Source organism: Carassius carassius, chromosome 2 (genome assembly GCF_963082965.1).
Source record: "Carassius carassius chromosome 2, fCarCar2.1, whole genome shotgun sequence".
In the NCBI taxonomy this organism is placed as follows: Eukaryota; Metazoa; Chordata; class Actinopteri; order Cypriniformes; family Cyprinidae; genus Carassius; species Carassius carassius.
The window spans coordinates 36,206,345-36,221,302 of record NC_081756.1 but is presented as its reverse complement, the minus strand read 5'-3'; the positions used below and the strand labels follow the sequence as shown (position 1 = coordinate 36,221,302).

Below are 14,958 nucleotides of genomic sequence, written 5' to 3'. Positions count from 1 at the left end.
ACAGTAACTGTAGTTTTACTATGGTATATTAATAGTCAATACAACAATACAATAATCATCAAACCAACTATGTTTGTATCACTGTAATGTTATTGTTTTTATGTGCTTTTATATGACAGATATTACAATAATCATATACGGCACCATGCTTTAATACATTTTAATGTAAATCCAAAAAATAAAAATAAAATAAAAAATATTTTTACATCTTGCAGTTCATTCATATCAGTTTATATTTAAATATTTTGCTCTCAGATTCAATTTTATTTTCTCTCCCTTTTTTATTATTTTTATTTTTAGCTGAAAAGACGTAAAGGAATCAGTCAGCCCAGTGGTGTTTCTGGAGAGGTATACCTTCAGAAATGGAGAAGACAGAAAGCTGCGGAGGCAGACATTTGCAGCAGTAAGTCTGTGATAGTTTTACCCTTTTATCAAACATTCCTGCTGTTATCATTTGTACAGTGTTTGTTGTTTCTTAAATTAAACTTTTGCACTGTCCAAATACCCACACTTGCCATCTTTGCACTTGACCACTTGATTACTTATTTGACGTCTTTCCTGTATTTGGCCTAATGTTCGAGTGAGCATGATGACCACAAGTGTTTGTCGAACTTTTCATGACCTGATGGCAGTGTTTCCCAATCCTGGTCCTGGATAACCCCAACACTGCACAGTTTTGGTGTCTCTCTTATCTGACAAACACACTTTTGAGGTCTTGGAGTCTTCACTGATGAGCTGATGAGTTGAATCAGGTGTGTTTGAACAGGGAGACATCTCAAATGTGCAGTGTTGGGCTTCTCCAGGACCAGGATTGGGAACCACTGCCTTATGGGACACACCTATGTGTTTACAGAGATTTTTAATATCTAATTATTATTATCAATATTTCACATACTGTACAAGTGTGTGTTAAGGATGCTATGCTTTGGCATTATTAAGACTGGGAACAGTCTCGTTCACACACTGTCATGTACACACACTCTGAAGTGGCCAAGACTGCAAGTGTGGGTATCTGGACCGGGTCAAAGTCTTAAAATTGAACCCTAAACACAGTCGCACATCACAGTCTTAATAATTCAGTTTAACACTTGTATGATATTGTACAAGTCCCAGGACTGTCTCATCTGACACTATCAAAAGAATTCATGACTATAGCTTGCTATTAATTACTTGCTTTCAGTAATGGATGCATTTAACATTTAATTATACAGCATCTTTACAGAGCCTGCTTTTATGGTCTAAACAAAACCCAATGTAATGTACAAGTTGCACGTAATTAATAATATTTCCTTCCTTTCTGTCTTACAGGATTGTTTGCAGATAATGCTGTTCTTCTTTTTCAGGTCTACAATATTGAGCTCAACAGCTCTTTTAAGAGCCAACCCTCACAAACCTTCCTAAAAACTAAAAGAGCTATTACTGAGTCTCAGTGAATCTTGCCATGATCAGCTCTTCCCAGGTACGTTTGTTTAGAATTTTTTTGAATCAACATTTACTCATCAAATGCTCTGGTCTGAATCTTATTTTAAATTAACTTAATTATATGTTTAATGAGCAATATTAATTGCACTCAGAGTAAGTAGAGATTATCTTGTTTCACAGAAGAGAAGGAAGACCAAGGAAATTATTTGCTCAGGATAAGGAATGAAGACGGCCATCTTGTGCTCAAACAAACAGAAGTCCTCTGGTATGTGTGTGTTGAAGCAATGCTGTGTTATACAGCACTTTATGATGATCTCTCACAGGACTGTTCATGTCAGCCTTGATTTTGTTTTAATACTATTACAATTACAGCATGTTAGCAAAGTGTGAATGGACATTTTTTATCTTATGTTTTTAAAAACACACCACCTGTTTTAAAAGCAGACAAGTGTCATGAAATTAGTTTAGTTGATATAAACACTAATTGACATTATTTCATTGTTTTGTAAATTGTTATAAATTGTGGATTGATAGTTGATTGGTTTGAAGCCAGGCCTTACACTGCACAGACTAAAACATTTGTGAGAGAAGTCAGGAACTTTGGAGAAAGATTCTAGAGGAAAAAGACACATTTACTGCAACAATAGATGAATTCTAGAGGCAAAAACTCCAGTCTCTGAGAACTACACATGCTAATGCAGTCTCATGAGCAAGTTCTTTGCCTTTATTCTTGCAGAATGAAATTTTTATTGCAGTATTTTAATTTGTACAGATGATCTCATCAGCCAAATGAGGGGTTTTTGACCAAGTGATGCTCTTGAAAGGAGTGAAAGAAGAGGATGTGGTAAATTGTCTTCAGAGAAAAAGCTTCTCAAAAGGTCTTAAAGCAGCTTGAAGAATGGTAAGTGTACAGTACTACAAGGTTCATAGTTGCTCACCCTGCTAAAATCATGCAGAACATAAGCTGAGCTCTCTGTCCATTAAACAACTTCATCTGGATTGTTTGTTTTACTTTGACCAGGTCAGGGATCTGAGGACTGAGAGATCTTCTGGCTGAGAAAAAGCTACACCACATTAGTGCTGGATTATCAGCCACAAACTGTTTCCAGACACAAGAGAAGAAGATCAAGATGGGGAGATGAAACCAGTTTAGATGTGATGATAAGGAATCATTATTTTCTGAAACAGTATCACATGTCTTATAGGTATCACATGATCGGTATCACAGTTGACTGGATGGGATTGTGTGACTTTTAAGGAAATTTCATCACTCATGTCTAAACTGATTAATATATGAGGTTAATGTATTTTTGATGATAATTATTTTCCTTGAATCTTATTTGTCTTGATGCTACTTTATCAACTTTATAGTCTATGCTTCAATAAAATGAATATGGTGAATCTTGTGTTCAGAAGATTCTTGGTAAATACATCATTTTACTAGGTAGGCTCATATGTGTTTATTTTAGACTTGGAAAAACTACATATTAATTAATGGGATTATTTTTTACTTAAGACATAAACATTTTTAATCGGATTACCGTATTTTCGGACTATAAGTCGCACCTTTCCAAAAATACGTCATGAAGAGGGAAAAAAAAAAACATATAAGTCGCACCGGACTATAAATCGCATTCATTTAGAACCAAGCACCAAGAGAAAACATTACCGTCTACAGCCACGAGAGGGCGCTCTATACTGCTCAGTGGTAGACTACAGGAGCACTGAGCAGCATAGAGCGCCCTCTCGTGGCTGTAGACGGTAATGTTTTCTCTTGGTTCATTTCTCTCGGTTCATGTCAAATTAATTTTGATAAATAAGTCGCACCTGACTATAAGTCGCAGGACCAGCCAAACTATGAAAAAAAGTGCGACTTATAGTCCGGAAAATACGGTAATAACATCTGTGACATCAGTACACCAGAAAGTTATTTTTATATTTTAATAACAAATATGCCAATTGTTTTGTGAAATAAAGGGAGTTACGAGAATAATTATTTTGCATTACAAGATGGTGCCATGGTCTTTATTGTTACAAACACTTGAGGGATAACTGAGAATGTAGCAGGAATGATCAACGTTGATCTTGTACTGCATTAAAACCAAGAGCAGGCACATTACTGGTGTCCAGCATCTGAGGAGCAAGATACGGGGGTGAGGAGGACATTTTTACACTGATTTTTGCTAATTAGTTTATATATATTAGTATTCTTAGTACTGCATGAATTTGTCCTTGTGTAATAGTGAAGTATCACAATGTGTATAAAATGTCCTTAATTACTCCAATGGTCCAATTACTCCACACTTGCAATGCTTTAACTGAAACAATAAAATTTTCCACATCTGGGAAGAAATCTTTCACCTCCACTACTTTACCGAAACTTGCATCCAGAAAATCATTAATCTCATGCAGAGAACCCATTTCTTCCATATTTTGAGACCCAATCTCAGAGATATCAGATAGCATATCATCATGCCTTATTTCTTTCTCTCCAACCATCTCATTACAACTCAACATCTTATTAGTCTCCACATTAATTACTTTATTCTCAATACCCTTGCATTTATCTGATCTAAGACTTTCCCCTATTTCAACAGGCTTATCAGAAATATTTTTTCCTTGTCCTACCCTACTACACGATTCAATCTCATTTCCATAACTTTCCTTTTTTTCATTAAAAATCATTTGTTCTCCATTACATTCACTTCTAGCCTCTGAATCAGCAATATTATTCACAGTAAGAATCTTTTGCCCTTCGCTAAATTCATTGGCCACTAACTTAACAGCGCGATTCACATCAGGAATCGTTTGCTCTCCATTTGTTCGTCAACCTTTGAGTCAACAGTGCGATTCACATCAGGAGTCGTTTGCCCTCCATTTGATTCGTCAACCATAGTCAACAGTGGAATTCGGTATACTATTAACACCACTACTACCAGCTTTATGTGGACCGTTTATGGCCTAAATCCCCGCATTCAAAGCACTTTAGATTACCTGTGCTAGCATAAATCGTATACGTCTACGAGATTCTGAAAGACACATCCAAATCCGGTTGTTTCAAAAACATTGCCACCTGTCTCCTAAATGACAATACGTGTTTCAGAGCCGTGTTTTTGCATCCGAGTGGAAGCATTCTTAATGGACTAGCAAACTTTCCGTAATATAAAAGTGCACGCTCAATTTCTCATTCCGGGATGAACGGAGGGACGTTTGCGATTATTACTTTCCGAGTCGGATTAACTAGCGGCGAAACAGCAACAAAAAGTCCACTTACCGAGATCCCGCTGCTTACTAGATGATTCACCAAAATCTCCTCCTTCAAGAAATCCACCACAGCTTTATTCATTCTTGACACTGAAGAGATGTTCTCATATCCAACTTGTTCTCCGATTGATAATAAAACTTCCTCCACCGCCACACTTGATAATGGCTATACCACCCTCCGGCAGAGACGCCATCTCAACTCCGTTAAAACTCCTCCCTACTACGCTCCAAAACCACTTTACTTCCTAAGTTTGAAAAGTTTCCACCTTAAAACAACCCCAAAGTTAGAAGTAAGAAGGAAAACAACAACAAAAGAAAAATAAAGCCACTTTCATTTGTCCTCTCCTCGTGAACACCCTCAGCCCTCACACGCACCCCAGCATTCCCAGCATGCACCGCAAGAGAGAGAGAGAGAGAGAGAGAAAGAAAGACTGAAGACAAAGCAGAGCGCCTTTAAAACATAAAGGGGTTCCACAAAGATAAAAGGTTTGATTGTAAAAGTGAGCCCGAAGTTGTCTTTCCACTAAGAATTGAGAAATGTAGAAAAGAGCGAAAGAGAAGTGTTAGTGGAAGCAGTGGCCTTGAAGACTGCATAGAAAAACATGGAAATGGAGGAAAATTAACTTACAGATATAGAATGACAAAAACAAAACAAACATATATGGACAGATGAGTGTAGGTGAAAGAGAATGAGCAAAAAACAAGAAGAATACATACATCAATTATGAAAACAAGAAATGTAACAGGCATTAACTAGTATCGGTGTACAATACTGGGGTACAATACATGTGAGTGTAGCATTAATAACAAATTGTTCTCATGCCTGATGCAGAAACATTGAGCTAAAGCTTTACCTGTGCTATTATTACCTAAACTAAATTAATCAGCTCAATACACCAGAAAGAAAACCAGTGACCGTAAAATAGAGTGAATAGAGGAAATTAGGGATTTTCAAAAAAACTAAAGGCCTCGTGTGACCAATTACCTCAACAGATGCCCTCATAGGGTGGTGTGTGAATTATATTATTTGAAAGGTAAAACCTTAAAAAAATAAAATAATATATATATATATATATATATATATATATTGCATGTGGAAGAGTTTTGTAGCGCTGCTCCATTCATCAGGTCTGCGACTCTGCAATTGGATACTATTATGCATGTCTCGTGTTTATAAGAGAAAATATTCTGATTAGCTAGTAGTGTTAGTTTGGTTGAGACTGAAAGCTGCTCCTCAGACCTTCAGGGTTATGGATTTGGACAAATGCTCTAAGTTTTAAAGTCCAACTGAAATCAAAATTGACTATATTTACTTTGTTTGCCTAAATTGATTGTTTTGTGGTGAACAGTTCATCCATGCAAGACAATCCACACACAAAAAAATAGCTTCGTAATCTTTAATAAAAATCTGAAAATGCCCCTCCCCTTTGCGTTGGAGGACCTTCCCTGATGATGTACAGTCGTGGCCAAAAGTTTTGAGAATTACATAAATATTAGTTTTCAAAAAGTTTGCTGCTAAACTGCTTTTAGATCTTTGTTTCAGTTGTTTCTGTGATGTACTGAAATATAATTACAAGCACTTCATACATTTCAAAGGCTTTTATCGACAATTGCATGACATTTATGCAAAGAGTCAGTATTTGCAGTGTTTGCCCTTCTTTTTCAGGACCTCTGCAATTCGACTGGGCATGCTCTCAATCAACTTCTGGGCCAAATCCTGACTGATAGCAACCCATTCTTTCATAATCACTTCTTGGAGTTTGTCAGAATTAGTGGGTTTTTGTTTGTCCACCCGCCTCTTGAGGATTGACCACAAGTTCTCAATGGGATTAAGATCTGGGGAGTTTCCAGGCCATGGACCCAAAATTTCAACATTCTGGTCACCGAGCCACTTAGTTATCACTTTTGCCTTATGGTACGGTGCTCCATCGTGCTGGAAAATGCATTGTTCTTCACCAAACTGTTGTTGGATTGTAGAAGAAGTTGCTGTTGGAGGGTGTTTTGGTACCATTCTTTATTCATGGTTGTGTTTTTGGGCAGATTTGTGAGTGAGCCCACTCCCTTGGATGAGAAGCAACCCCACACATGAATGGTGTCAGGATGCTTTACTGTTGGCATGACACAGGACTGATGGTAGCGCTCACCTTTTCTTCTCCAGACAAGCCTTTTTCCAGATGCCCCAAACAATTGGAAAGGGGCTTCATCGGAGAATATGACTTTGCCCCAGTCCTCAGCAGTCCATTCACTATACTTGCTGCAGAAGATCAACCTGTCCCTGATGTTTTTTTTGGAGAGAAGTGGCTTCTTTGCTGCCCTTCTTGACACCAGGCCATCTTCCAAAAGTCTTCGCCTCACTGTGCATGCAGATGCGCTCACACCTGCCTGCTGCCATTCCTGAGCAAGCTCTGCACTGGTGGCACTCCGATCCCGCAGCTGAATCCTCTTTAGGAGACGATCCTGGCGCTTGCTGGACTTTCTTGGATGCCCTGAAGCCTTCTTTACAAGAATTGAACCTCTTTCCTTGAAGTTCTTGATGATCCTATAAATTGTTGATTTAGGTGCAATCTTAGTAGCCACAATATCCTTGCCTGTGAAGCCATTTTTATGCAACGCAATGATGGCTGCACGCGTTTCTTTGCAGGTCACCATGGTTAACAATGGAAGAACAATGATTTCAAGCATCACCCTCCTTTTAACATGTCAAGTCTGCCATTCTAACCCAATCAGCCTGACATAATAATCTCCAGCCTTGTGCTCGTAAAGATTCTCACCTGAGTTAACAAGACAATTACTGAAATGATCGCAGCAGGTCCTTTAATGACAGCAATGAAATGCAGTGGAAAGTTTTTTTTGGGATTAAGTTAATTTTCATGGCAAAGAAGGACTATGCAATTCATCTGATCACTCTTCATAACATTCTGGAGTATATGCAAATTGCTATTATAAAAACTTAAGCAGCAACTTTTCCAATTTCCAATATTTATGTAATTCTCAAAACTTTTGGCCACGACTGTAGGTTTGACGTTACCACGCCTCTCCAACTGACAGTAGACAAGCTGCCTGTGTGTTTACGAGCATTGACAGCACGTGAAAGGAAAGATTGGGGAGGAGGTGCATTTTTGGTTGTGGCACTCACTAAACACTTTTCCCATTCCTTAAAATTTCCTCGTTACGGTACAAATGTTTACATTTCGAGGAAGGAGGGATAAAAGAGAGGTCACAGATGTGCTTGAAGCACTTCACGCACAAATGCTTCAAAAATTGGACAGAACACGAAATGGGGTTTGTGAGATAAATCTGTCATTAAAGGGATAGTTCACCCAAATAGCAAAATTATGTCATTAATAACTTACCCTCATGTTGTTCCAAACCCGTAAGACCTCTGTTTATCTTTGGAACACAGTTTAAGATATTTTAGATTTAGTCAAAGAGCTCTCAGTCCCTCCATTGAAGCTGTGTGAACGGTATACTGTCCATGTCCAGAAAGGTAAGAAAAACATCACCAAAGTAGTCCATGTGACATCAGAGGGTCAGTTAGGATTTTTTAAAGCATCGAAAATACATTTTGGTCCAAAAATAGCAATAACTACGACTTTTTTTCAGCATTGTCTTCTCTTCTGTGTCTGTTGTGAGAGAGAGTTCTAAACAAAGCACTTTGTGATATCCAGTTCGCGAACAAATTATTCGATGTAACCGGATCTTTTTGAACCAGTTCACCAAAACGAACTGAATCATTTTAAACGGTTAGCGTCTCCAATACACATTAATCCACAAATGACTTAGGCCTGGTTTCATAGACAGGGCTTAGCCTAAACCAGGATTAGGCCATAGTTCAATTAGGACATTTAAGTAATTTTTATAAACATGCCTTAGAAAAAAACATTACTGGTGTGCATCTTGAGACAAAACAAAGGCACTGATATATTTTAAGATCAATCAGTATAAGTTTCTTTCATTTGAAACAACTCAGACTTGCATTTTAGTCTAGGACTAGGCTTAAGCCTTGTCTGTGAAACAGGGGGTTTAGCTGTTAACTTTTTTAATGTGGCTGACACTTCCTCTGAGTTCAAACAAACCAATATCCCGGAGTAATTCATGTACTCAAACAGTACACTGACTGAACTGCTGTGAAGAGAGAACTGAAGATGAACACCGAGCCAAGCCAGAAAACGAACAATAGACTGACTCGTTCACGAGTCAAGAACCGGTTGCATCGGTTTTCGGATCACCAGTACTTCTTTCGGACAGTTCGATTCAATAAACTGGTTGAAGAAAACGGGTTCACCGGTTCTTTTGTGCTCGGTGTAATGGCGTCATTGGCTATGATTGCCCTTGATTCAAGCCTTCGGTTTACCCGCACTCAAAACACTAGCATAGAATCAGTTCAGAATCAATCACCAAAAGAATCAGTTCAGTTCAGATGCTCTGTGTGTCAGTCTGCTTCACGCTGAATCACACATGCGCAGTATCATCAGCTCCTCGGTTCTCGAATCGGACGCGTCTGACAGAAACGGTTCTTGTCTCGAGAAGTCTGTTGTTCGTTATCTGGCTCGGCTCTGTGTACATCTTCAATTACGAGCCGCCTAGGCGAGAGAGGGGTCAGGCAGAGATAAGGGGAAGGGTAAATGGACAGAGGAGAGAGATAGAGTTGTGGTGTGAGGAGAATCGGTGGAGAATTGGGCAGGTGTCTTGGTGAGTGACCACAGGCTATAGTTAATTGTGGCTAACATTGTCTCGATGTTTATCACATTGCAGTATCTTTAATAAATCATATTTAGCAATATTGCTGTCGACTTTGTTGTTTTTCAAGCATCCATGTAGATTGTCACCATCTATGCCAGCAACATGGGTCTTAAAATAATTAATTTACAATCCCAGATTTTAAATGAATTCTGTAGGCTGTAGGCTATAGCTTACATCTGTGACAGTCAGCTAGTCTGGAACTTGATGGAAATTCTGTGCATTTCTGCACAACATAGTTTATCGTGAAATTTTGTAAACCTTCTTCAGATGTCAAGCGCTTGGGCCGTATATCTGAACAACATAACCGGCCAGCTGGAATTTCGAACATAGCCGGCTGTTATACTACTCCCCTCTTAGTATTCCCGACGGACATTATGTAAATGAGCTTGCATGTACTGCGGAGTACGTGTATGAAAGCAGTTAGTGTTCCGGTTAGGTTGGGAATATGCTGTTCATGTAAATACAGTCATTGTAACAAGTATCTTTTATTGTCACGTGGAGGGATACTGGTTGTAAGGCATGCAGATAAATGCATCTAATTGACAGCCTATACTGTGCAGGGGGTGTGTCTTTTTACAGTGCATATTTACCTAAGCTTTAGGCAGTAAGTAGTCTACATGTCGTTTCTTACAAGGTCTTACACCAACCACTAGAGCTACAAGGAGGGAAGGAGAGTGAGTTTATCTTAGCACATTTGTTTAACAGGTGCTTGTGTGGTAGATGTGAGGCTATGCCATCAGCAGTGGTGAGTGTGTGCTGTAGGGAGGTCGAAGCCTATTGGTCCCTTGTCCAAAACCTAGATCCCCCAGAAGACATTACCTGCCTCACACTCCATCCAGGGTTTGAAACATCCTGTCTGAATCCTTTTGTGCTGCAGATAGCATACATGAACTTCAGACAGGAGCATGGCCCTCTCCAAGCCAGCAGACCAGAGTAGGTTTTGAGCAAAAATTATTTCACACTGCAATTCAAAGAAACAGCTTTTCTACACCAAAATAGTAAATCCTGTTAAGCAGGTTTTTAAACTCAGTGGTTTCCATATACTTACTATAAAAAAAACTTTGGTGTTGTGTAGTACAGTAGAATATCAGCCAACAGGACATGCAATATTTACCATTGGAATTGTTTACTATGAAAACATGGTATGATCAAAATGTAATTATGTCCCAATCTCAACCGCAGGCAGTTCCGATACACAGCATACAGACTACTAGGCAGGAACATTAGGAAAGCCATACCTTCATGTGTTGTGTCAGCAATAAGGAAGCAGTTTGCAGAGGAGGGACAAACATACAAAGGTTTTAAGTGGCCCCGCTTTGAAGACGATTTATAAATCCAGTTTAACAAACTGTACTGGTAAAATTGATCTTTTATTACATGTTAAAACATGAGTGTCGTGCGAGATGGAGGCTGGCTGCCTCATCCTTGGCAACATTCTGGAGGGAAGAGGTGAGGGTGGGCGGTGCAGCAGAGGACAGGACAGCACTGCTTTCTTGTATGGCCTCTGGTGACTTGCAGTATTCCTCAACCAGAGAGACCATAAGATTTGTTGCGTATCCTTGAGGAAAGAAATGTTTAGAACACATTTAATAACATGGTTGACTCACATAAAAAAAGATCTGTACGAGATAAGTCTCCAAAGCTAACCCAATGCAGTGAAATGCAACAGAAATACATGACATTAATGTTTTCAGTTTAAATGGGTCTAAGACAATTACTCATCTTTGCAATTATTTTTTTGCAAACAATATGTAATGCTATTATCAATCTATAACATTTTGGTCTGCTATACAAGACTGCATTAGTTTTTAGCCATATTCATTCTGTCATCATTTACCTGCTACAAAAGTACAGATGTATTGCAATATCCTGAAATTGAAAAAAAAAAAAAAAACTAATTTTATTAGTATCGATACTTTTAAGTGATAACACTACCTGCTGTACATCCCAAGAAAAGAAAAGCCAGTGTGTTTGGGAGCAAAGTGCAGAATGAGGGAATGGTAGGCCTCCAGGGAGAATGTCTGATGCTGAGGTGACAATTGTCGAATATCCTTTACCAGTGCTTTCCTGGCAGCTACACTCTCCAGTTTAGTGGCTGCTGGTGATCCTGAATAAAACATATTCTGTCATATAGTCTGTCGCATTTCATAACACAAGTAATTATTAGTACACATGGGGTTACCTACTGATAAAACCAAACTAAACCTAACAAGCACTGAAAAAAGTTTAGCCTCAAAACATTTGACATCTTTTAACATAGGCTATTATGTTGTACCTGTTTCCAGCCACTCCTTGTTTCTTGCCTCTCCTTCCAACGGTGAATGTGCGCAGCTGGTAAATGCACGAGTGCTGTGTTCATGTATGTCCTGTACATGATTTATCATACTCTGCCATTTTGCCTGCATCTCATCTGGATCTCCTGTAGGGGTGGAAGCTGCGGTCCAGTAGAGATGGTTGATAATGGCTGGCCTCCACAGCTTTAGATCCTCACAGTCCCTCTCTTTTGCAGTAGCATCCAGTGCTTTCTGTACACCTGCTCCAGAGCAGACAAACAGAGCAGAGCATACTAATTATTAGGAAAGTGAATTTAACTACAAACATAAAGTCTGTTATATATAACTACCAACATCACAATACATAATTTTCCCAATATGCCAGACGTCAAAGAAATACATTGTTCCTTCTGAACACATTTTCTCACGTACCCACTTGGCCACCTAAAACACAAATTGATTTTATAGAATTTAGAATTTATTTTGAGTGATACTGTGCCTGTCAATGCTGTTCAGCTTTAGATCTCTCCTAGCATCATTACTTGCCGATTTCTGCCTGTTATCAGAGCAGACACTTGCAAGTCTTGGTCCATCAGGAACTGCATACTTCGCTTTAGACCCTCTAGCTCACACCAAGAGCTGCTTGGGACTTCTGAGCTCTGTAAAACCAACTGATTATTACTGAACAGTAACAGTAATATCAGTAACTAAATCAGACACAAGATTTCTGTGTGACATTAACTTACTTGGACAAGCTGAACATCCAAAACTTTGTTAATTCGATCCTCAATCAAGGAGTAGCTACCATATTTGGCACAGTGTCCAGGAGAATCTGATCTAAGAATGTCAAAAACAGTTACATTTAGAGGTTAATGCAAAAACACATTGACCTGTTCTACATCAGTGACGTGAGCTGGACCATTCTACCTGCAGTCACAAGACAGGATCAATCCACCCCGAGTCTCCTTCAACTCCCTGATGATTCCCCTCTGCTCATTCCTCCAGGCCTGCACAATGGTAGTGATAGTGTAATAGCGCTGATGGCAGAAAAAAGTGCCAGGACTTATGCACTGCAGTCCAAACAGCTTCAGCATCCTGATTGTCTGAGTAGCCATGCAACCTAAGAAGTGGATGGCACCGCTGAGTAAAAGGTTGCAGGCAGGCATGTTTCGATGCACCTTCTCTTGGTTTTGCCAGTAACGCTCATAACCACAAGTTCTGCAGGCCTGAAAGATTAGAGAAGATTCAGTACTCAAGCAGCTTTAAGATGAGCCAGTAAAAAAACTGTATAGTAAAGACAAAAATTATTAATAGACATACTGTACATTCACAGACTATAATTCAGCTCCTCATAGAAAGTTGACAAATAAGACATATACCTGCTTGACTTTTATTAAAGTTCCTTCCGGGTGCATTATGTGTCCCTGGGTTTCACCACAGCATGCAGGGCAAACCGTGAATAAGGACAGCAACTGTCTCTGGCAAACAATGAACTTGTCAACAGCACTGAAAACAAGAAAAGGAAAATACACATTAATTCTGACTATGACATTTTTTGATACACAATCAGAAACAGTTTCCATTAATAAAAAGGTTTTTACTTTGGGTCACTGAGAGATTCCAGTTTTTCTGGTTCCTCCTCAGAGAACTCGCTCAACATCTCCTCCCCTGGACTCCATGACATACCACCAGAATGGTTGATGATATCAGAAAATGACCATTCATCATCACTTTGTTCAGGACTGGCCAGTGGAGTTGATCTGCGATGCTCAAACCTTTTGGTTTGAGTCCCCACATCCACCATCTGAGGCTTTACCTGAACAGCTTAGATGAAAGAGATTCATCTTAATAATTGTTCACCATTGTACATTCATTGGTAACAACACATGCACATGCACATCTAATGCAACCCAGTACAAAATATATTTTTCTAACATGTATTTTAACAGTATTTTTCTTTACTGTCTGAAAAGTGGAAATTACAAAATAGTAACCATGGAGATCATGAAAATTTTTGACATGTAATCCTTATCCTTACATAATGAACGATGTAAACATCTTATGTTGAACTGTGATCCACGATGGACCACTTCTGGCTCAGGTTCCATTGTAGAGATGTCTCCATCTCCATCATCTTCAGGATCTGAAGTGGCAGTTGCACCCGCCCCATCTTTGCTGGCAGCACTCTCTCCCAAAATCTGAAAACAGACCAAAATCACAATTTTGAACTTTAAAAAATGTAGTCTTTTCATGAAATCCCCCATTCGTGCATTATTTCACTAGTTCACGCTTACATATAATTAGCTGAGGTATGGTATGCATATTTGGCGTGCTGTCCGGGGAAGGGCTCCGAGCTCGGGAATGGCCCGAACCTAGAGTACCCCCCAAAAAGCAAATGTACAAGAGGACAGCCGCCAGTTTAAAGAACGCCCCCCCAAAAATAGCATAGAGTACTGGCGGGGGCTGATTTTGATTTTCTGAGAAGTCATCTCGTTGGCAGGCCGGAAGGGCCTACGTACTCCGGTGGGAGCGACTTAGGCGTTGGAAGAGTAGGCCCTACCGGCTGCAGGTATTGAACTACGTGGTTGTTGGCACCCGGTCGGTAGGCCTCGAGCCGATGCTCAACGGGAGCTTGTGGCATTGGAACGGTGAGCCCTACCGGCCGATGAGGAGGAGCAGCGTGGTTGTGGTGCCCGACCGGGAGGACTCGAGTTGCCTCGACCGGAATAGGTCACGGTGTCGGCATACGGGCCCTACTGGCTGATAGCCCCTGCTATTCAGTGGGCGAAGGGCCTAAGGCTGACCGAGAGGGCCCATGAAGCCTCCGACAGGAGATTGAGACTCAGGATGACGGATGTCTGGGTCCTCTCGGTTTGGCAGATAAAAAGTTTTGGGCTGGCCGACAAGGAGGACTCTGGCGACATCCGAAGGGAGATCCCAACTCATGGCATCGGATGGATGACAGACGTCTGAAGGGAGCGCACGCATCAGACGGGTAAGCCTCGCCGGATGGGGAGAGTGGAAAGGAAAACCCAACTGGGAGGACTCTCGCGGCATCCGATGGGGCATTAAACTCAGAACATCGAACAGGTAAGCCTTGCCAGGTGGGGTTAAAAGATACAATGATAGCTGAGAGGTTTTTTTTTTTTTTTTTTTTGCAGGATTTGACGAGAGTAACGTCAAATGCAAAGGTAAGTTGTGTGGCCGAGAGACTCTTACCGACGTCCGAAGGCAGCACACGCATCGAACGGGTTAA

The 14,958-nt window shown here is 40.0% G+C and overlaps 1 protein-coding gene and 2 long non-coding RNA genes across 3 annotated transcripts; 1 reads left to right on the top strand and 2 right to left on the bottom strand.

Annotated features, from left to right (window-relative positions):
- The first annotated feature begins 320 nt into the window (after positions 1-320).
- LOC132109450 (uncharacterized) lies at positions 321-2,325 on the top strand. Its single transcript, XR_009424503.1, has 4 exons — positions 321-403; positions 1,344-1,459; positions 1,603-1,687; positions 2,195-2,325. It is a non-coding gene; the product is annotated as an uncharacterized LOC132109450 (long non-coding RNA).
- Positions 2,326-11,090: 8,765 nt separating this feature from the next.
- On the bottom strand, positions 11,091-12,566 carry LOC132109455 (uncharacterized). Its single transcript, XR_009424504.1, has 3 exons — positions 12,449-12,566; positions 11,705-12,361; positions 11,091-11,536 (listed from the first exon to the last, which is right to left on the bottom strand). It is a non-coding gene; the product is annotated as an uncharacterized LOC132109455 (long non-coding RNA).
- Positions 12,567-12,625: 59 nt separating this feature from the next.
- On the bottom strand, positions 12,626-14,626 carry LOC132098984 (uncharacterized). Its single transcript, XM_059505321.1, has 4 exons — positions 13,741-14,626; positions 13,304-13,526; positions 13,082-13,208; positions 12,626-12,928 (listed from the first exon to the last, which is right to left on the bottom strand). Exons 1-4 carry the CDS (start codon positions 13,964-13,966, stop codon positions 12,626-12,628), a joined length of 879 nt encoding a protein of 292 aa, XP_059361304.1. The 5' UTR covers positions 13,967-14,626.
- Positions 14,627-14,958: the final 332 nt, after the last annotated feature.